Below are 24,266 nucleotides of genomic sequence, written 5' to 3'. Positions count from 1 at the left end.
TAGAGAAAGGAATCCTGACACTTGGGGAAAGGGGCACAGGATCTAGCCCTAGAGCTCCTAGTCTAGAACAAAAGACTTTGCTTTTCTGTCTTGGGAACATGGCAGCTACCCTGGTGAACATGAGGCTGATATTACAACCAAAAGCGATAACATGGTCATAAACATGAAAGAATATAAGTAAAAATAGGGAAGTTATTGCTCTGTACGGAAAATTGTTTCTGTTTTGGCATATGTGAAAGAGACTGTATGAGTATTCTTTTATACTCTGCACAAAAAAAAGATTGTCTTAAACAAGAAGGATTGGAAAATGCCTCCTACGCTCAGTCTATTTAGTTTACCAAAGAGTACACCAACTATAAATTAATCATAGCCTGCTTGCATTAACATGCGGAACAAAAAGTGTGGTAAGAAAGAATCCTTAAACCTAGCAGAAAAAAAGATAAGCAAGCACAATAACTAAAAGTTGAAACTTGATAAATGCAACACAGAAAAAAATTTAAATACACAAATAAAACAGCATGGGTAATAAGCCACTGGATTCATCTTTATAACCGAGACTGATATGCCCAACACTTCAAGCATTTTTCTCCGCTTTGAAGTGGACAAAGAGTTACACAGGATGGCATTTCTTTCTAGCAATTAAAAAAAGGCTATAAAGAGCCATTTCTAAAACACTGACTCATGGAAATGCGCCTGGCAAGACCCAAAACACAAAGGATTCTGGTCCTTTTTCTTCCACTGAAGAAATGCTAACATTGCCAAGCAATTCACAGTTTCTCACAATACCACATCAGATGGTTGTACCCTCAGGAGGCAGGTTAACTTATCACTACTCCACAGTTTATTTGGCACAAAGCTGAGTAAGAATTAGATCTAAGATACCCAGCTCAATAGAGCCACCAATATGAATTATTTTAATTTTCATTCATGATACTTTAACCTTTCCTTAACGTCAGCTAGCTGCCTTGCAATTTCTTTCTAGGTCACTAAATATTATTTTGGATTGAATTTGTTAAAAAATTACTTCACTGTACAGACAGGGCTTTAATTTAAGCAATGATATCCAAAATGATTACCCTGTTTTCCCAAGAGTTACAAATCTAGAATATGTACTTCTGTAATCAAAACTCATTCAGGTCTCCAAGCTGCATATTAACTCTACTGGACATTTCCACAAAATATGTAACTTCCAGATGGCAATCTTGAAACAAGATCGAAATTTTAAATCAAACTCCACATACCTTTAGAATGTACCATTTTGCATCTAACTGAATAGTAAATTCTTTTAGCCAAGTCTATATGTCCAAGCACCAGGTCTTAAAATTAAACTGTTACCATATTCTCAGTGGTGCACTTTGCAGCAAGTATTTGCAATTATTTTGCCTCCACGTTCCAACAAGAAATATAGTCAGTAACTAGCAAATAGGGATAATTAAAAGAAACATAAAGCACATAATTGCAGCTCTCTTAGCCAAACCACTTAGAGACTTCAGATGTAGAATATATTGTCAAGTTGATGACTTGCCACATAATAATAGAGGCTCATTCCATGCATTTATACTAATAGTGCTCTGGCTCCTTGTCTGATATTACAGATTAATTATGTCAGACAATTAAAACAAAGCATAAAGGGAAAGGCATAAAAATAAAGATGAAAACAATAAAATAAATGCAGGAAAGTTACAAAACAAAAGGGGTTTGGATACTGGACAAACAGTGGATAAACACAGAACAAGAGACTCAGTGGCTTTTCCAACAAGTAGTTAAAATGGATGTAGAGATCTAAAAGGTCAAGGAGAATGCAATTAGCAAGATCATGAGCAGGTACCAGTAGAGTGAAAATGCAGTAGTTCACAGAACTTGATCTTAATCCAGACAGAGGGATTTAGCAAAGGCTACAAAGATAGAAGTGTGACAAGACAAGAATTCTGCTAACCTAGAGCATGAGAAGCAACACTGGGAGCCAGGGAAGAGGGAATGAGAGCTGCCATTGTGAGACCATGATACAAGAGAACTGGATTTATTCCTAACAAAGAGGGCAGTGAGACTTTTTGCAATATATCAAAAATCATGTCAACAGTAAACAAGGGACTGAAAGCTGCCAATGGGAGAACAAAAATCTGAATACCTACCACACTGCATATAGTACAGTATATATATGCTAGTTAAGCTATTGCAGGGCGTGACTTTCATTTTGTGTAGTTATATTAAATATTATAATATGTATGTTTATATATATTAAAAAAAAAATCATAGGATGTAACTGTTAAAAATAGGTGTAGTAACTCCCAGCTGCATAAGATGCACTCCGGCTAGAGGGACTGTCAACAGACTGTAGAGATGGAAGAGTAACCAAAAAGCTAATGACTAGCTCTGTAGATTTAGCCAGTGCTCCTGATCTGCCACAATCACAAAAGTGTTAAAAAGGCAAAAAGATGCAGAGAGATACCACTCTTCCCTGTTCTTAGAAATGGCAGCCTCCAGTAAGTGGCCTAGATGCAATATTTCTCTGCTATTGAGGCACAAGCTAAATCTGTTCAGATACCATGATTCAAAATATGGTATAATCAATCACATAAGTAAGACTTACCCAGAGAAAAAACAGTCCCCATCTACCCTCTCTCCCACCCCCCTTTCTACCCAGTAGGCAGGAGCCAGATTCTGAAGTCAAATTTACTATCCTAGTGCCTTTGGATAGAAGAAGTTATTGAACCCTATGAAACATTTTCCTTTTTTCAGATGTTTTTGTCCAACTACAAGTTTCTCATTGATGCACTTGATATTGGAATTCATCCATTTCATAGAAATATTTGCACAGGAGGCAGTATTAGGACTTTTTGTTGTTGAGCCTAATAATATACTGCAGCATGCTTACAGCAACTTTCAACAGGCTTCCTGAAAACAATGTATAGTCATTCCTCCTTAACTTGTAAAGTGTGGCCTGAGTTTTCTTTACAGGAGATATATGCATGAGTAATCCAAAATAAAATATGCCATCTCAGTATTTTCCTGAAAGAAGATTCTGCTAGCGTTGCCATTCAACTTTCTCATGGATTTCTAACTTTCCGCCCAAGTTGCCTCCCTCAGTTTCTCTTCCACATGTCCCTACTGCCTTCCCAACAGGCATTATACTTTACTAGTAGTCCAGAGCTGAGCATTGAGGCTAAACATCTAATGCTGAACAGAACACACAATATTAAATTCTACCCATCTTCCCAGTAGTGGAAACACCTGGTTCTCCAACCCATACTTAAGACAAGTTTTATGAAAAAATTGTATTAATTCAATCATCATTCAGACCACCAGCCTTCTTTCTGAAGTGGCTGAAAAGTTTGAAGTTAGGCTAACTTTGAGCACAAGGTTGGACTGATGACTTTCAAAGGCCCCTTCCAATCTTAAATCTTATTATTCTATGATTTTAAATGCTACTTGGGGGGAGGGGGGGGAGGGATGTACATTGATGGAACGATTGTATACACCTAATTCCTCCAGAAACCTGACTTTGAACCAACTAGTCTTCAGTGGTGGAAACTATGTTTCAAACTAATCAGTCAATGTTTGTAGCCAAATCATCTGATTAGACACACTTTCCTTGAAAACCTTTAATTAATTTCTGTTAAATTGTTTCACAGATTGAAGGCAATAAGCTAAAATTTAACTAACTCACTAGAGCTGGGGCAAGTGATTCTACAGGAAAACACCGCTTAGCATTTTTTCTGTCCTGGATTCTTCTTTACAATACAAAACAACCTTGGCATTTGGTACATCCTTCTACTTTTCCCTTATAAGCTACTAATAAACCTGAACATAATACCTTGTACTTTAAGTAGAATGCAACTGGCAAGAAATCTCTTCGTTATCTTGGCATATCATTCACGTTTACAAGATTACAAAATACTGAGTTTAAGAAAAAAGAAGAAACTAAAATGTTACTTTAAAAAGAACTTGAAATACTGACTCTAACACTGCAAGAGCTGTTTAACCTCTAAAAACTGAAACAGAAGTATTTACAGACTTAGATATAAAACTTTCTTTTACATACCACAGATGCAATGTTACTGCAAATATCTTAGCTGCTTGTCAAGTTCTACAAAATTATGAAACCAAATAAATAAAACTAAATAACACAAACTAAATAAAAAAATAAAAAATAATAATAATACATCAATGAGCTTTTAAGAACACTCCTCCAAGAATGTTTCCTCTCCTATCCCCAGAACAGATGAATGTCCTTCTTTATGGCATGTCAAAGAAAGTACTAAAATGATAGAGTATGTATAGTTTCTAAGAGGCCACTACACAATTATACAAAAGAAACCAGTCAGCATCAACATAATTCTTAAAAGATATTTTGAAATTAAATGTCTCCAATTTTCATTCAAACATTCAGGTAAGTAATACCAACAAATATTTCATGTAATCATGGTAATCATAATATAAATTCTTGTATTTTCAGAGCATAGCATTGTCATCATAAATATTTTTTTATGCAGAAAGATAATATTTATGCAAGCACCCAAATTAATCTATTAACTGTATTGCAATGGTGCAACAATGCACATGCGCACCATACCACTGAAAGGACAGTAAACAGCTGGAATAATTCAAGAAAAAAAAATAGGTATAGCACACTAATTCAACTCTCATTTCAAACAGGTATTGGATTATATGCAGTAAGTAACATTTATTTGATACGGAACTTTCACCTGCAAGGAATTATTTTTCCTTAAAAACTTATATATCCATACTGAATCATATGGAAGAGGTTCTTCAAATTCAGCTCCCTCATATATCTATACTTTCCTTGTCCTTGAAAGACTGTAATTTATTCATTACCTGGTCAGAGTCTGCTGAGTTTAGAATAGACAAGAGGACAGCAAGACAGAACTATTGCACAAATCATAACGAATTTTAAACCATTTCAGATCTGCATAATACATGTGTGTACTCCACTTAACTTTGCTTAGACCAATTATATCATTGTTTCCTTCAAAGGAAATAAAACAGAATATAAAAATACTAACAAGCAATTAAAAGAACTGAGACATACACAAGTGTTCAAGATAATGAAAGGTCTTACTCAACAGTCCTATGAGTGGTCTTGGTAGTCCTGGATAATCAATTTTGAATGTCAAAGGTCTCACAGTGCCCAAGAGCTATAGCCAAAATGGTAATTCGAGCAATTCCCTGACCTGCTTCATACCATACAATTACATAACGTGCATTATAAAGTCCTAGCACCTGTGAGAAGACAGAGGACACCTCTGTCCTGAAAGCTAACTTAATTTTTTGACTCAGGCTGTAGAAATCTCAGTTTGCCATCTTGCATCAACTATCTTTATGAACCATACTCTGTAAAATCAACCACACAGCCGCGCTACTCATCCTAATTGAAATAATTTTGTTTCTGTAACTTAAGACTCACTACATTTATAGAACTGGTCTGAAATTTCTAAAGCACCAGGATAAAAATAAAAGAGAATCTGCCAAGGGGATTTTAAAATTGACTTGCTCCAGGAGAACACAAAAATAGAATAAAACAATATGTACCTTTTTAGTCTCATATCCCAAACTGCTGCCTCCTCCCTTTTTTTTCTTTCTGTGGGACACAGTAACAGAACTCATCCCCTATGGTTTGCGATGCCATTATCTGCAATTACAGAACATACTAGATACCAACTTAAGCATGACAAACATCTTATGAGATTCAGCTGGAGGAAAAAGCTTCCGAAGGTAAAAAAAAAAAGATCAAAAGAACAATTTTAGTCTTACTGCAACTTCTTATTGGCAACAGTGAAGAACAATCACAAAACCCCATCCATATGGGAAGGTAAATAAACATACATAGGCTTTTTCCTCGACCAGTCAGGACTGTGGTGAACAGAAGTCATCACACATCAATGCTGCTCTTATCTGAAAATTCGTCTACATACTTCTTTGCTAGAAAACTATCTTTAATATTAAACAGCGGTTTTTAGCACATCACAGACATACTTCTGATGTCGTTTTCATTTAAGCCCTCTCACTAGAGTGTGTCTGAAGCACTGTCCCAAAAATCAGCCAAGATAGTACACAAATTAAGGCAGCTCAACCTTAATGCAGAATCAAAGCATCCAGTGTATCTTCTGTACTCAGTCATCTTGTCAAAACTGCCCTTTGAGAACACGGTGTATCAGTAGGTAGGATGTTCTGCTGACACACTGTGGAATATATAAAACTTCAAAAGTAGCCTGTTGCAATTTTCAAGCTTATAATTAAAAAGGGACTGCCTGATATTGTATGATTATCAGTTACATTACTTTGTTTTACCACAGAAATGCCTTGCTAATGAGTTACCAGTTTACAGGACAGTAATGTGATCCAAGATACTTTTTACTAAAGGAAGAACTATAGTCTGGATAACCTTACCAGAGAAGTCCATATGAAATAAAAACATAATTTAACTTTGAGGAACAAGACAGAATTTTTATTTTGCTATGTTACGGAACAGCTTTGATCAATAAGCCATTACTGCAAGTCAAAACACAACACATTCCATCACTCACTGAACTGAAAAATAACACAAAACAGTTAAGCACAGAACATGGGTGTTTGTGCTGATTAGTGAATTCGATCTGCTCTTTTCTGATTGAATGCCAGAGCCAGCATGAGGAAGAATATGGGGCTACATGCCAGGGTAGGGTAAAGAAAAACAGAGAGAAGGGTAAGATATCCCTACATTTGTAAGCAGTGAGCTGTTAATTTGATTCACATATCATAAAATCATACTGCAAAGATATTCTTCTTCTTCCCTCCATCTCCTAAACTCTAGAATACAGCTCTTCTGCTTGTGCCAGGACAAAGGTCTGGGTTACAGTGCAAGTCAGGTCTAGAAAAAGTTCCAGGTTAAAAAAAAAAGAAAAAAAAGAAAAAAAGAAAAAAAAGAAGCTTACAGGATGCAACAGGAAAGAACAAACTAATGAATCCTTGAACATGACTTTGAAAACATAAGGATTAAAAAGTGAATGGGATATCACTTGTGCTAGAGCTCCCTCAGACTTTCTGTAACTGTAAATCGGTGTTGCTCATTATCACTACATCTACACTGTGGGACCTTAATCAAGTGAAAAAGTACAGATAAATATTCAATAATATTCAACTCAGATCAACCAAGTAAGCATAGCATGGCATCCTATTACTTCTGGTATCCCCATTAACACAATATATTTTTCAAATCTGTGTTGTTGCATGTCAAAAGGGAGGAAGGAAGACATATGCCAATCTCCTGAAAATAATGAGGATATTTTTAACAATGTCAAGCACTATTACCTATTTCCTCTTAACTGGGCACTAGGAAAAAGGGGTGGTTTTCCATCTGCCTTTTCCTTTACTTCTCCCTTAGGAATCTTTGGATCTTGTAGAAATTTCAAGTCTATGAACCACTGGATAGATGTAAAATGCATAAGGAGCATGTGCGAAAATAGCTGCTCCACTCAATAAGTATGACAGAAAAATCACTGGCTCGTATATGACATTTAAGAAGGCACTCCATAAATGACCTTCTATTCTAAGCCAGTTCATGCATAGAAATATAATGGGCCAAAATAACGGAGAGATACAGTCATAAGCATGTTACAAAGATCACTTTCCATGAGCTAGAGAATATATGGATTTTTGTTATTTGGACAAAGAATTTTCAGATCACCATTTTGTTATATTTGTAAGCATACAGATGGAAAATATAAAGTGGAACAAAAAATAAAAGCAGACTTGATTAGTTTTAAAATTATTGTTAGAAAGGGAAGATAGGACTGAATTGCAGGAAACTGAGCATGATATTCAGCATCACTTCTGACTCTTCCTGAGAAGGATCCATCATACCAAATGCTAGATATATTTCTCACCTATATTCCTTCAAATAGCCCAAAGAAGGAAACAAGCACTTCTTTGGCCCAGTTCAACTCCAGAAGTTGGCCCAGTTCAACTCCAGTTTTAGTCCAGAAGCTAAAAATATAAAATATATACATATAAAATATATGTAAAATAGATCAGACAAAATGTGCCCTTTCAAGCACCTGTTTCCCTCGCTTACAAGGAGTCTGGCTAAGATGATTTTTGCAGGTGTAGAGGTCCATGGAACAAACTTCTACATGCTAAACTAGATGACTCTTAACCCGTGTAGCGCTTTGCAACTTATGCCATGCAACACCTAAAATCTTCAGAGCATGGACTGCCACAGTTAGACTGTAAATGGCATTATGAATCTTCAGCTTGCACTTCACAATAAGTGAATAAATTTTGCCAAGGAGCCTGTAAAAGGAACTATAAATTGGAAAAAAAAAAAAAAAAAAAAAAAAAAGCTCTGCTATAATCCAATTTTCAATTAAAATACCATAATGCTTTTCCACAAGAATTCCTGCAGAGTTGTAAAATACGTATTTAATGCAAACACTAAACTGTGGCAAGTAATAAGGTCTGTTTACTAGGAAATAATTACTGTTCAAGGATAGGATCAACTATTTCAGAATACATAAATGCATTGCTAAACTATTTGTTCTTAAACAATTTTTAAAATAATAAAACAAATGTCTCACAAAGAAAAAGCAAGCAAATTTTATGACACTGCTGTTATTTTAAATTATTTTTACAATTTTCTTACTACAAATCTTTCAAAATTTTCTATTTTCCACCTCAATCACAAAGCCTATACATTTCTTCCTGTCCCATACCTACAAAAAATTTTGGAAAACAGCTGCACTTCAAAATCTGAATTTATTCACAGAATCCTAATGAACACCTGAATGGAAGGAGGTCCAACCTACACAGCAGTAAGAAAAAAAAAAAAAAAAAAAGCAGGACATGTTTTAACTTTTCAGGAATTTACTTCACAACCTTCACTTTCTGTGTAAGATTTTAAAAACATAATAATTTGCAAGTACTATCTTGTTTGGGTCCATATCAGAGTCACTGTTAAAGAAGATCTGGCTGAAGCAACAGATCAAAAGGAAGAACTAAACCAGTTGGCTTCATAAGGCTTTGATGAATACTAACACTAGACCATTCTGCTGGACCCTAGAGTTATTTCTGGAGCAGTGCTAGTTTTAGAAAGAAAATCCCCAGTCTGTTATCTCATACAACTTGCCTTCACAAGTTAACGTCTCTAGAACAACCAGCAATAAGAAACACTTCTAGCACCACTCAGATAATCCATAACATTTAACCATTAATCATAATTGGTAGACATTTGGTATCCATATGTTAAAATAGTGTAAAAAAAAGTTTAATATTTGTACTGTGAGAAAGAACATTAGTTATTATACATACATAAAGTGATGCTTACACCAATGGCAACTCATAAGATGTGCCATAATTCATAACGGCATATCAAAAGAAAGAAATTGTAATCAGGATATAACCCTGATATTAAGCGATCCATTCGTCTTGCAAAGATATTCAGAAAGGTTGGAAGAAACTAGATTTCACATATTTATTTCTCATGCCTAAGCATATGCCCAAAACCCACACAATGATGCTTGTTCTCATCTCCCAACTGAAAACCACACCACAGGATCTTCTAGCAGGAAATAAGAATTATGGTCATCAGCCACCCATACCCCCAAAAATATATACAAACCCACAATGAAAAAAAAAATTGTTTTAATTAATTAATCAAATATTTCATTTTACTCCTTTGACAATTCATAAACAACTATTTTGTGTTTAAGCCCACTTTGAGAGGCCTGTTAGCAGTCCACACAAATATTCTATATCCCATCTGGATTTTTTTTAAATCACAAAGTTAACTATTCAATTTATCTGTCATTAATATTACCCTTTAAAATGAACAAACTCTTATTAAAAAATTTTGTGTCCAATGGCTGATACACAAACCACTTCTATGTAAGTGATTATCACTTAATCCTAAAAGCATGTATTAAAATCTATACAGATCTTAAAATTCCTTCATGTTACTTCTGCTGTAGCTACTCTAAGCCACTAATTTATTGGCACAATGTCATTAAACAGTGTAAGATAACTGGTAAACATCATGTTATCTTGTGTCTAATTTTTCAGCATCAAGAACTGTTCTTTCCTAAAACAAGGTACATTTGAAACAGGGGAATATTTAGACAAGCATAACTGATAAGTTCAAGTGAATAATGCATTTATTCTCTTGGTAAAATTACACACTAAGCTCCGGCTGTTTTTTTTTTAATGGAAAGCAGCTCACTAACAGCTCAGTTCATGCTCAGTTGGATCAGCCATTCAATTAAATTTGTTTCATTTCAAGCTAACAATCAAAACAGCTGACAATTCAACCGATATCTCCACATCCACATTCAAATGCAACATTTCTTAATTTTCATTTTAACAGGAGCACTGTGGCTGCAGGAATACAGCCCTAAATTAAGCTATTAAAAAAAAATAAATCTATATTTCTTGTGTGGAAGAAAGATACTATTAACTCTCAACTTCAGTTTTCTCCATTATATTTGCTGATGCTCTTCAGCAGCTTTTACCAATTCACAAAAAAAATTCTTTCATTACTATCTTGAAACTAAGAAATCAAATGCAACTTATTCTTTAAAAACTAAAGTACTGCTTAAATTATTCTTTTCTGTTGTATTCCTTTACTTCTTCATGGATTTGCTGCCACCATTCAGATGAAAACTATTTTCTCAATACTTCTTTTTTTAATTCTTCCAACAACTCCAGCAAGCACAATTTAATTTTAGTGCCTGTGACACACAACCCCCCCTAACCAAATGAGCAGCAGTTTGGTACAGGCTCCAAAGGAGGTGAAGGTCTGAGCCGTAGGTGGGCCAAGAACTCCTCTAGGAGACCCCTGAAGGAGCAGAGCGACACAGTGAAAGTTGTGGGTACAAGGAGTCTGGTGCATACCTCTCCCATTGTATGCAATTTGACTACGAGCCAACCACTTTATCCCATAAATATGACAGCCGAAGTGAGCCTTCTTTGAGCTCTCTCAGCTAGGCAGCGTGGCTGCATGGCAGTGATCTCCAGCAACGAGATCTTTTACCAAGGACAGATTGCTGGATGAGCCCAATTCGAGTTCTCCCTGGACAGCAACTGCTGCACACCAGGCAACTCTCCCCTTAAGCAGGGACGCCTCTCCATGTTAAGAGATGTTAGTCATTTAGCTTAAATAGGTTTTAAATAGAATTAATCACTTAGAGTTATAATGTTGTGTGATTTAATATGCTGTTTGCTTAGCTTTACTTACCTAGCACGAGTAGCTAGGTTTGCTGAAGCCTTAGGTCACAAGCTGTAAACTTTCACTTAGATTTACTGAACATGTACCTACTTAGTCAAAACAGGGGTCTCCAGAGCCAGCGTAAATCATGAGATAAGGAGGCTTCAAGGCTACAACCCTCAACAGCACCTGCAACTCAACAAGATGACGAACAGCCTGTCTGGAGACAGTGAAGGAATCCAATAAGGAGTCAGAAGGTGTCCAGCCAGAATCACTACTGGACCAAAGGGTGTCTGGAAGGTGCGTGAAGAGAGTGTGAAGAGTGCGTGAGGGGCAGGTGAATAGTCTGTAAGGGTATAATTGCCCAGGCATTTTTTTGCCCGGGCTAGTCCCTCCCCAGAGGCACCCCGCTGGAGCTGACCCTGCTGCTGTACCACTCTATTAAAATAATTATTTATTTTTATAAGATTCGATGCCTGAGAGTCTGTTTCAGGAAACTGAGGGTTCGAACTTTGGGGTGAACTAACACTTGGATGCCTGGACAGAGCAGTAAGTGATTGATAGCATGCTAAACTTTGAAATCCCAACTAAGTGATATAAAGGATTGATTGTGCACACATAATTCCCTTAGCCATAAACCACTGACCATGTCTGGGACTAAGACTGGATCTGGCCACACCTAGACTCCTCTCTGAGGAGTTTAGAAAGGAAGGGAGTACTTCCTGAACCTCATAACTCAACGGGAGGTTTTCCTTACCCTTTGAATCTCTTAGCCATAAACCGATGACCAGGTCTGAGATGAAGTTTGGATCCAGCCACACCTAAGCTCCATCAGGAGTTTAGAATGCAAGGCGGTCCATTCTGAATCTCGTGAGTCAACAGGAGGGTGTCCCTTACCTTTTTGCGTCTCCAATCTCTGTGCAAATCTTCCTAAATCGATTCTAAGTTGATTTTCCTTTGTATGTTTCTCCCATGTAGTAAGTAATAGAATGAACCTTGCCATTGAACTCTGTTAAGTTGCACTTTACAGATTCTTTAAGGATGCTAAATCTCATCTGCAACAATGCTCTTCTGGCAGAAAACATGAGTAAGCCTTTGCTAGACAGTAAGTGAGAAATTTACATTTACATTCTACTAGAAGCTTTTATTCTTGCCCCATCCTGATTTTTTTTAACCACAATTTTCTCTGAGAGGCATCAGTAGAAGTGAATATGTTTGATGCTATTTAGCACCAATATTGACTAATGCTTGGCAGTTGAAGCTGATGATCTCCAGACGTCCTCTCAATCTCCATGTGCTCAACATATTTTGAAGCTGTTAACACAGGAGAATTAAATGTTTAGGCTCAACAAAACCTCTCCAAACTCTTCCCTACTATGATCTCAGTGCCAGGTAAGCAGGGAAGAGTAAAAAAACTTTCATGATATAATGGCAGCTTATTCCAAGCAAAGCACTAAACACGACTCATTTGGGTAGAAGGTTTTTTCTTGTTCTCCCAGACAACCCGGTCTCTCAAAAGATAAAAGTAAAACTTACACTGTTCTATGTAAAGATATTAACAAAGCTTTTCAAAATTCAGCCAGGATGGTCCAGCTCCTTCAGAAGCAAACTGAAAACCTTCACACTCAACTGGTTAATCCCAATGTGCAGCAGCCACAACCCCATCATGTAACAGGCTCAGCTAAGGGCTGAACCACGGGCACACTGCCCAACCTTTATCCAAGCCGATGCGGCAACTACAGATCCAAACTATTTTTGTGATGTGTTTTAAAGATATAATGTCTAAAGTATTTACCGTGATTTTATAAAAATTCCACCCTGACAAATATTTCAAAGTACTGAAATTACCTGACATTCAAATACCACAAACGCTACATAAAATCTGTGAGAAAAATAAATGAAAAGCATTTACACTTTGAATAAAAATGCATATGCAACAGTAACAGAACCTACTGGAACTAGAAGGATGTGGTTGTACTATCTCAGCACGATCAGATAGATTTTTCCTGTCCTCTTACGTCTTACAAGGAGCGTCTCTAACTATTACGATGAGCTGAACTGACCCACCAAACATCAAAGCTGGCAAGTCATCAGGCAGAGGCTGCAATGCAGCTAGCTGCCGGAGAACCTTAGGCACGTACGTGGAGGACTCCTGTAGTGACGAACTTCCAAGCACGACCTGAGGGCAGCCGGTGAGTATCCACAGAACACTGTACCTCCATATCTGTTCTCACTGCTTTCCAAATCCTGTAGAGGCTCTCCTCCAATTCCTTCTGTTTGTGTGTATTCCTAACTTCTAACTTGGCCCCCCACAGTGATGCTTAGTCCAGCTTTCAATCATATTTCTGCCTAGCTATCTTCAAGACCAGCTCCCACCTACTTTCAACAACTACCAAACCCAGTCTCCAGCTCTAGCCTGGACTTCCAACACAAGCCTAGCTCATCCCTCCAGTCAGTGCACAAGGTGCTCATCTAGTTTGTACAACTGCTTAGTGTTATGATTTATGAAGTATGGTGTGATCTTCCAACTTGCTACACCATACACGGTGAAATCCAAGCAAAGATGAAGAGATGTATGTCTCTTGCAAATGAAATGAAGTGTTCAGTATCAAATGAAGTGGGAACTCCTCCTCTGCCTCCTTTTTCTTAAAATTCAGAAGTATCTGACTTGCGGTTTTACCCATGCAATACTAAGATGCTATTGTAACACTATAATAAATTGGAAGAAGGGGTAAAAGCAGTAGGGAACAAGGTCTGTCTAGTCATTTGCACTCACTGTTTCCGTGTTCAAAAAGTACAAACAAGGTGCTATAACCAAAGGAAAAGCATGCTTTTGTCAGTCTAGCATTCTTCCAGCAAAAATACTCCTTAGTATTTGCTTTTACCTTGAATAATAGCATATCAGAGTCTTGAAAAACCTGCTAAGAACAGATGTGAAATTTCAGACAGCTACTGCGAACTTTGTTCTTACATCTATTTGTAACTTCCTTTCCAATACGGTAAAAAACAGTCTTTTGAACAGCTTTAACTACCAATCTTGTCTAGAAAAAGAGTCCAGGTGACCTCACTGCTCTTTGGGAATGGCTCAGTGAGCCAAGACTGACCTACTCCCACAGCAACAACCACTCAGCCCAGACACACACTTCCTGACGGCTGGGTACGCTCCTCCCCTGCCCCAGCCTTGAAGGCTTGGCTCAGACTGGTGACATTAGGGGTCAAGTGCATTTTCCATAGCATGCTTCAGGTAAGGTCTCTTTTGTGAAACAAGAACAGAGAAAGCAGAACATGCAATTCTAAAAATGCAAAATATGCTTGCGATCATCCTCCTGCAATGCTAAGTGCCCAAAAGTGAGCAAGTAAATAGTGCATAACCCTAAGCAATGCATATCGTTTTTTGGATGCATGTTACATTTCCAGTCATTTGTCAAGTCCTTACCTAAAAACAAACCTTACCAGACAAAAAAAAAAAATTCCAATCACTCCAAGGTTTGCTTTTTCCCAGCAAAGTTTCTGATATACTGCAATGATAAAACAATGACCTAATTTTTATTTGAGTAATGCAAAAGCCCCAAAAACTAGTAATAACCAATTTTTCAAGACTTCTCTTAAAAAGCTAATGCATTATTAGCAACACAGCTGAAGTTTCTCTTTTCAGAGAATTATTTTCAAGCAAGTAGAGCCCCTTTAATCAGTGTATGACCTCTGAATGGTCCAGACATTACAACATATTCTGTCGTTGATACCAAAACCATTTCATTTTTAAAACTCAATTTAAAAGGTTTTCGATTTTTTCTCTCTATCAAAGAAACACTTTCTGAATCATTTTAGGAGCAATGTTCTGCCCTTAGTGAAAGCGAAGCATTATTTAAATCAATTCTGTTTATAACCAGTGCTTCAATGAAAAATGACAAAGAGAAGATGAGTGAAAGCATGGGAGCTTACACACACAATTGTTGGTGAAAACTTATTATAGATACTGCATGCATACAATTTGTAGAAACCACTTCAAAAAAACCTGAAATGACAACTAGGATAAATACAACATATCACACAACAGCCTGTCAAATATCAAACATTTAAGAGCAAACTTTTAATTTTACTTTTGTGTGCCTCACAGCAAACAATTTAATACTCTCAAATATCCCAGCAACACCTGTAATGCTTCAGCACATCCATTCTAGAGATCTGCATCACAGATAAGTTTCAATGGCACAAACCAGGTTCAATTTTACTACAGACATTTTTTTCAAAGACATAAAGATACAGCATTCACTTTATACTGCATCATTTTAAAGTATTTAATTATCCCTTCAGAAAAGAAAGACCATTAGCTGCTGGTTTATAATAAAAAAAAAAGAAATCTGAAAAAATCACAATGAAAAATTGCATGAAAACAAGAAGAAGAAGAAAGAATGTGTGTCAACATATCTCTGGGAAAAAGGGACCACAATTCATGCTGGATTAGATTCTTCCTGTCCCAATTCACGCAACTGTAGTTAATTATACCCAAGAGGCAACTGTTCCATTTTCATGTCCTGCTCACAAGGTACCCCACCTCTGATTTGCTTTCATTTCTTTTCAGCATTCACAGACTCCTCTTTCAGATTGTAAAGCTAATTTTCTTTCTTTTTCTACTTCCTTTTCTTGGAGACTGTTCCCCAGTTTTGCCTTCCCAGAATACTCAGTAATTGCAAGCTCAATAATAAAACTGAGTAAAAAACCCAAAAAACTGTGGCTGAATATCATGGAGTCATCTATAATTTTACCAAGTCAAACAGGGAAATGTGCTTTTAAACCTATTCACCACAGGGTCTCCTCATCAGACACATCTCTGAAAACATCTTTCACCTATAAACTCTCAAAACCTTCAGCAGTAAACAACAGTTTGTATCTACAAGAATTTTAGCTTTTAAAATCTATTGTGGTATCATTACCAGGGCAGGTTATAAGGGGCACATAAAGGGCAATAGAGAATGAGTGGAAGTTAAAGGGCCTCATGACACCAAGATACAGTTAAGACTGGTTTACTGGGGTCCTGAAGAAACACTAAAAAGCATTTTGAAGCTTGAAGCATTTTGATCTAGATGTCTCTCAGGTATTACAAGAGCTATTCATCTATCCTCAACCTTAAAACCTTAACAGGATCGTGATGCACTGTGAACACTTGAAGCAGAACACAGACTACATGGTGCTTCAGGAGATTTGCATTTCATTATTCAAGAAAGCTTTTCACATTTTTTTTTTTTTAATTTCACATAGCAGATGTATTTTCAGAGCAGCAAGTTATTAGGTTAATGGTACTTCCCTTTGCTTACTGCAGTAATTAGATTCCGTCAACATTCAACTGCTTCTCTCAACAGGCTTGACCTTAAGATGGATGTTCAAGTTCTCTTTGACAACAAGCAATTATTAGCTGCCATTCAGCACATTAGCATTAACCAAGAGAACAGAACCAGCCAAAACTAAACTATTCTCTTTCATCAATACTTTCCCTCCAAAAACCCAAAGTCTAGCATTTTTTGCTTGTTTGGCGGTTTTGATTCTTTTTAAGGTAAACAGCTCATTTCAGTACAAATAGTCAAGTCAAGAATCCAGCTTTGTACTAGAAACAATTTTTTATAACATCTTTAAGAAAAGATGCTATAAAAAAATGTTATTCAGCACTTTAGATGTAAGCAGTAAAGACAAACCTAAACTTAGTTCGTTATCTTCAGGAATACTGATTCCTAGATGAGACCATGCTCACCATTCAATGAGTACTGCTGATTCCTACTAGTATCTACGACATCTAGACTAGCTGTGAGAAAAGCAGGGACACAGTAAAAGGGCTGGGAAGAGTAGGGGACAAACAAGAAAAACAATAGGAATAACAAGCAGTGAGGCCAGTGATACAAAACTACTTTGGAGCATTATCACCTAAAGTAAGTGGCCCTGCACGAACACTGTGACTAGGCATCCATGTCTGCCAGTGCTATTTTATAGCTACAGAGCAGCACACCTTAGGCTTAATCCTCAGACGGACAAAACAGAAAAAGGATTTCTCCAGGAGCAGCATGTACTGCAGATCGCATAGAGAAATGCTGATATGAAACTGCAACGTGTGTCTGTTAATTAAAAACTTTTATTCTAAGAAAATTATTTTCAAGTTGGGACCTTTAGAGTATTATTGGCAGAAAATATGGTTGTCAAATAATTGGTCACACCTACTAAAAAAAGCATGGTTAAAATACAAATACAACAGTAGATTCACTTGCTCATGAAAGTCAAAACATACTGAATCATTGAAATAAAATTTCAGGTTTGCTACCCTCTGGAAAAATAAATAACAAAACATGTATTTAAATAAGCAGACCCCAACAACATGTAACAGGAAGGTTTTTTATGGATGTTCTGCACATACTTACAGGTTGAGCAGACTAACAGTGCTCTCGCTACAAGCTCACTGAGTAACTTCCACTTCTGCTCGACTTTGGAGGTGACAGCTGGAATAAGAATCTCCGCAGGGACATAGTACTGAATTGAATAGGTCACAAAAATCCCAAAGGAGTACAGAATTTTTACAGATTGATACAACCTGTTGAAAACATTTACACATGTTCATGTAAGTTGCAAACTCTTCACAAAAAAAATTAGCTTGCTAATGGCACTAAGGCTATATCTATAGATATATATAAAAAATACATTTTTCCCCCCAGCAAACAAGAAGATAACATCATCTGCTTGCAATTTATAACTGCCTATGAAATTGCAGAAGATAAGCTGACTACCAAAATACGAACGAAAACAAAAAAAAAACCAAAGCAGTATCATGCAATTATAAATGAATAAAGTTAAAGAAGAACAGGTTAAACAGCCAGCAGTTATCTGGGAAAAGAAAATTCCAAATTCACATCAAATATCATCTGTACATTGATAAACCTTTCACAGTGGCAGTAAACATTAGACATTTTAAAGACTAATGCCAATATCGTCCAGATTTCTGCATATTCACAAAGTGTTCCTAAAAAGATTTTTCACACTGGGAAGAGGGCATCTCAGGACACTTTATTTGTTAAAATTGGAAGGAGTACCTTCTAAGGCTAGAAAATATCCATAACCAAATTTGCTTGTGGTCCACACTCTCCTCTTCAAAACCGCTAGGCACAAAACAGCACTAAATTACTGTGCCATGTCATAGTATTTCATAGGGTTCAGAGCAACACAAAGGAGTACTAAGCTCTACAGCTCCAAATTGTGCCAACCTTATGCCAGTGGTGGATTGGCAGGATACATTACTAAGAAAAAGAAACTGGAAACAGAATGTATGCATGTGTAGAATAGAGTTCATTCTGATGCAGGAATGTCTTTCCTAACATACAGGACTAGAGCTGCTGTAACTAGACAAACATTTCAGGGGTCAAGATATTTTTTATTGTTTTTTAAGAGACTGTATTTTATTGAAAAGTTACTTTAGGATGGTTTTAAATTCTGTGCCACAGATAAGCTGCTGTCTTGTACCACTCCCAAGAATTCAGTTACATAAAAAGCAAAATTATCTCTACATAGATGGGTAAAAGGCACAAGCCACATTTTAAGAAAAGGGAAGAATTTCTATTCTTATCAATCTCTTTCCATTGTAGTGTTATTCCACCTTGCATGTCATGAAGTATAGATAAAAATGTTAAGAAAATGCAACATAGTGGACAGTTTCTTTATAACAATATAAAACTCAGCTACATTTAACTTCTTTCTGCCTAAATTGGTTAAAAATACTCTTTATTATTCCAAAAATATTAACTGATTTCAGATCACCCAGCTTTAATTCTTTTTTCAGAACTGTGCAGAAAAAGAAAACCCTATCCTGTGAGTAAAGAAAAAGATTATTAGTATTTATCAGAAAAAAAGTGACATATCAAAGGTGAAGACAAAAAAAAAAATCAAGGAAAAAAGTTCACATCTACACTCACATAAACTGTATCTCAGTAAGAAATATAATAAAAGCGGCTGTGAGGCTCAGGTATAAAATAAGGAAAATATTTGGGAAAAAAAAATGCCTGAATGGATTGACAGCTTAAGTTCAATATAATTTTGCATGGACTTGTGCATCTTGCTTCCTTACATATGTCAGACAATAATCCATATATTGGCACTGTCTTGCCAAATTTTAGGTAAAAAATACCTTTTTTTCCCCAAGTTAGTTAAGGTTTTTTAGATATCATCCTCATGCTCTTATCTCACTTATCTTAATGCAGCAAAACCCATTGCTATATGGCTGTAGCACTATTGTTTTTTCCTACCTCTCCAGCTTTTTGTAAATAAAATGTCTGCAGATCTACTCCAAGAGAAGGTCTCAGATAAATTAGTTTGAGAATTTCTGTTAAGTTCGCAAAAGCTGGAGTAAATCTTCCAAAAAATTTGAAGTGTGGACACTTTTACCACTTTTACTTGTGGCTGAATAAACAAGAAACACAGTATTATCCATGCCACTAACAGTTTTAAGTTTAGATGCATTCTTAATCCATGCTGCATAAACTACAAATATTTGTCATAGGTCTGCTTACAGCCAACTGACAGAAGTTACGAGTCTCTTGGTATGATTTGGTTTCTAAAAATATAACTAAGAACATGATCAAAGCTTTGGGGTAAGGTTTTGGTTCATTTGCCACGGGATGTTGTGTATTCACAAATGAGAAAGAAAATATTTCTCATAAACAACCTCTGATAACAGAAGATGATGCTAAGCAGACCAAAGCACTGAATACTTTTTTTGCTTCAGTTCTCAAAAAGAGGTTCAGCTGCAACCAGAAAGCAAAGGCAACTTGTAACAGTAAGAAAAGAAGAAACAGCTGCAAGAGTAGGGAAAGAACAAATGGGACCCTTGTCTCTGTATCTTCCAAAGCCTGGTGGAGATCACTCAAAGTCTTCTCTCTTTGAGTATCATAGCCTGTATCTGTATTAGTAAATAAAATCAGGCCAGGACTGCTTTTGGCCCTGTCCTGGTTTCAGCTGGGATGTAGTTAACTGTCTTCCTAGTAGCTGGTACAGTGCTATGGTTTGAGTTCAGGATGTGAAGAATGTTGGTAACACTGATGTTTTCAGTTGTTGCTCAGTAGTGTTTAGACTATAGTCAAGGATTTTGCAGCTTCTCATGCCCAGCCAGGGCACCTGACCCAAACTGGCCAACAGTGTATTCCATACCATGGGACGTCCCATCTAGTTTAGGAACTGGGAAGTGGGGGGGCAGGGATTCGCCGCTCGGGGACTGGCTGGGTGTCAGTCGGCGGGTGGTGAGCAATTGCCCTGCGCATCATTTGTACATTCCAATCCTTTTATTACTACTGTTGTCATTTTATTAGTGTTATCATTATCATTATTAGTTTCTTCTTTTCTGTTCTATTAAATCGTTCTTATCTCAACCCAGGAGTTTTACTTCTTTTACCGATTTTCTCCCCCATCCCACTGGATGGGGGGGGAGTGAGCGGCTGCGTGCTGCTTAGTTGCTGGCTGGGGTTAAACCACGACAGGCCCCTTGTCCTAAGGCCAACTGGTTTGGGTTGGAAGAGGCCTTAAAGATCATCTAGTCCAACCCCCCTGCCATGGGCAGGGACACCTTCCACTAGACCAGGTTGCTCCAAGCCCCATCCAACCTGGCCTTGAACACTGCCAGGGATGGGGCAGCCACAACTGCTCTGGGCAACCTGTGCCAGTGTCTCACCACCCTCACAGTGAAGAACTTCCTCACATCTAATCTAAACCTACTCTTTTTCAGTTTAAAGCCATTACCCCTTGTCCTATCACTACATGCCCTTATAAAAGTCCCTCTCCAGCTTTCTTGCAGGCCCCTTTAGGTACTGGAAGGCTGCTATAAGGTCTCCCCAGAGCCTTCTCTTCTCCAGGCTGAAAAACCCCAACTCTCTCAGCCTGTCTTCATAGGGGAGGTGCTCCAGCCCTCTGATCATCCTTGTGGCCTCCTCTGGACTCGCTCGAGCAGGTCCATGTCTTTCTTACACTGGGAGCTCCAGAGCTGAACGCAGTACTCCAGGTGGGGTCTCACAAGAGCGGAATAGAGGGGAAGAATCACCCCCCTCGACCTGCTGGTCAAGCCTCTTTTGATTCAGCCCAGGATACAGTTGGCTTTCTGAGCTGCAAGCACTCATTGCCGGGTCGTGTTGAGCTTCCTGTCAACCAACACCCCCAAGTCCTTCTCCTCAGGGCTGCTCTCAATCCACTCATCGCCCAGCCTGTATTTGTGCTTGAGATTGCCCCAACCCATGTGCAGGACCTTGCACGTGGCCTTGTTGAACTTCATGAGGTTCACACAGGCCCACCTCTCAAGCCTGTCAAGGTCCCTCTGGGTGGAATCCCTTCCCTCCAGCTTAGATGGATTTTAGCTGGTTAACAAAAAGAAAACCTGAGCAGCTACCCCAATTAGCCTCTAATCCTCAGGCTTCAGATCATCCCAAAACTTTATAAAATTTTTAATCCTCAATTTAGGTTTTTTTATTTTAAAAAGAGATTCAAAAACAGGATTCAAAGCTTTAATTTCACAGTAGTTCAAAGCATCTCCATTACACTATTTTTCTAACTCTACAAGGATTCAAATTTTTCAAATTAGGAAACAACTTTTATATTGTTAAAGTGATTTTACTAGTACTTTAGTATTATACTCCAATCAGATGAAGATGGCTCCTTAGGCTACCTTTTAAAAGATTTCTAAATCATTCATACATCCTAGAAGAAATTAACAAAAGCCTGCCTCCCTTCAATCTACATTTTAGACTTTGTTGTACCTCTTTTAAAGGGAAAAAATTGGGAACCAGTGTAACAAAATTTGTATATCAATACAGCTAGGGCAAATATGGCATTAGTTATGCTAAGCTTCCACTTGAACTACTACCATGTAACCTCTTGCTGAACTTGGAATATGCTATAATATTATGTATGGTAATTAATCTTTGGGATTCATGGCAAATGACTTGTTGCACAAAGACTATCACATATAACTTATTGAAGAACAGACAGCAGGAAGAACCTTTGGCCTCAAAAACATGAGGCTCTAACCAAGGACAAAGAAGAATTTTTATTTTTTTTTGGTTATGAGGGTGGTGAGACACTGGAACAGGATGCCCAGAGCAGTTGTGGCTGCCCCATCCCTGGCAGTGTTCAAGGCCAGGTTGGATGGGGCTTTGAGCAACCTGGTCTAGTGGAAGGTGTCCCTGCCCATGGCGGGGGGTTGGACTAGATGATCTTTAAAGGTCTCTTCCAACCGAAACCAGTCTATGATTCTATAAGACCCCAACCAAGGGACACTACTAAAGTACTAAAGCAGAATTTCCCCATATCTATATTTGCAGATGTCCCAGGACTTGGTTTGAACTGATGATCAAGCAACAATAATTATGTAATTTTTTACTATAAATACGTGCTGGTTTAGGCAAAAAGAGTCCCTCCTTCGCTTCAGTCAGGAGGCACCCTCGTGATCGCAAATAAATCAGGTAAACTATACTCTGTGCCTGTGTGTTCTCAGTCAGCAACAAACTGAGTAAAGATTCATATCACTAGGTACTCTGCAAACTTCTGAGGACATGAAAAACAATTAAGATATTCCAAACAGCTAAACATCACTCCATGTAAAAAAAGAAAAGTTATTTAATGTAGTAAAATAGAACTCTTTGATTCCAGAAAGAAGTTGTTGTTAAAGATCAGGAAAAAGAAAAAAAAAAAAGCTGAAAACTACTCTTTTCATAATTTTCAACATATTCTAATTAATGTATTGTGCCAACCAATGGTTTGTGCTGCAAAAAACATTTGAAACTAGAACTGCAACAACTCTCTTCTCCAAAAGCTCCAATCTAGCAGAATGTTCTTAGAATATAAGCAGTCCTCTATTTAAATTAAACTTAAGGACTTAACTGGTCTAGGGCTTGTGTATGCCTTCTGGTCAATTCATCTGCAAGAACATCAAATAAAACTCAGAAAGCAACAGAATTTTAATTTTCTTTGTCCAGAAAGGTTTATTTTTAAGACAGGGATTGTCCAGCTAGAATTAAACACATAAGCCAAGTCTCACTGCTCAGCTACATTCCAGGCTCTTTTGCATGACCACTTGCTTATAAAAGCTTGTGTGCTCCTTGCATTTCTCTAGTTCAATCCAGATACTTACTGGCTTTTTATATAAGGACCAAATAACAAAATATTGTCATATGGTTCACTGGAAATTTGTTTTGCTAGCACAGTTAATTGCATACATTTGCTCATCGGTACTGTATCAGGTAGACCCACAGTACTGCACAGCAATAGCATCATCATATGTCACAACAGCACACACCACTGAGCTGCTTCTCCTTCTAATTTTGTTTGATGCTCTGGGGTACTATCCAGGGTAAGATGAAAATAGATAACTTTACCTCTACGTATGTGCCCTGAGCAGCTTTGAGGTTATTAAACTTATGATGCCAGTTCTCCACCTTATAGAACACCAGTTTCCATCTCTTTTATTATCTCTTTCTTTGCATTAGGTCTCTAAAGCCATCAGGATAACTATCATCTTATCATCACATCTGCACTGTAGCCAAGAGCTATTTGAAAACTCTTATTTGAACAGCCGTATTAAACAGCAGGGTGGCAGAATAAAGCAGAATATTACAGCATAATAAAGTTCATCCTGTTGCTTGCATGAACACAATAAAAAGCAACAGAGTGAGTGAGCAACCTTACCTTATATTCCACATCCCTCTCCCAGGCAAAAATAAAGCCAGATCTACCATTTAAAACAAACTTTTCACTAATCATATCAACAATGAGCAATACTATGCAATATTACCAATATAAGTATTTTCCCTTCCAGATGCATCACATAGACAGAAATAGATACAGAAAGACTTCTACTTCTTTTAATGTATGTTATGTCCAATGAAAGAACATAATTAAATTTGTATCATGAACAACATGCCCCAAAAACCAGAACCACAAGAAAAAATAGAAAAAAGTGCCACAAAATGGGCAAAAAATTGGGCCCCAAATCTCTGTTTTTACAATAGTAGTACAAAAACAAAACAAGCAAAAAAAGCAACAAGAGAGACATGAAAATTCT

General features: G+C 37.3%; 1 protein-coding gene across 2 annotated transcripts in view; it reads right to left on the bottom strand.

Moving 5' to 3' along the window:
* The window catches only part of SLC36A4 (solute carrier family 36 member 4), a 118,951-nt gene that overhangs the window by 44,049 nt on the left and 50,636 nt on the right, over positions 1-24,266 (bottom strand). For both annotated transcript variants that reach the window (XM_069808401.1, XM_069808402.1), the window contains one exon: positions 17,599-17,768. In XM_069808401.1, the coding sequence (XP_069664502.1) occupies positions 17,599-17,768 (170 nt within the window). The remainder of the gene's footprint in view (positions 1-17,598; positions 17,769-24,266) is intronic.

Source organism: Haliaeetus albicilla, chromosome 20 (genome assembly GCF_947461875.1).
Source record: "Haliaeetus albicilla chromosome 20, bHalAlb1.1, whole genome shotgun sequence".
Classification (NCBI taxonomy): Eukaryota; Metazoa; Chordata; class Aves; order Accipitriformes; family Accipitridae; genus Haliaeetus; species Haliaeetus albicilla.
Note: the sequence above shows the minus strand (reverse complement) of the source record. Positions and strands in the feature narration are given on the sequence as shown.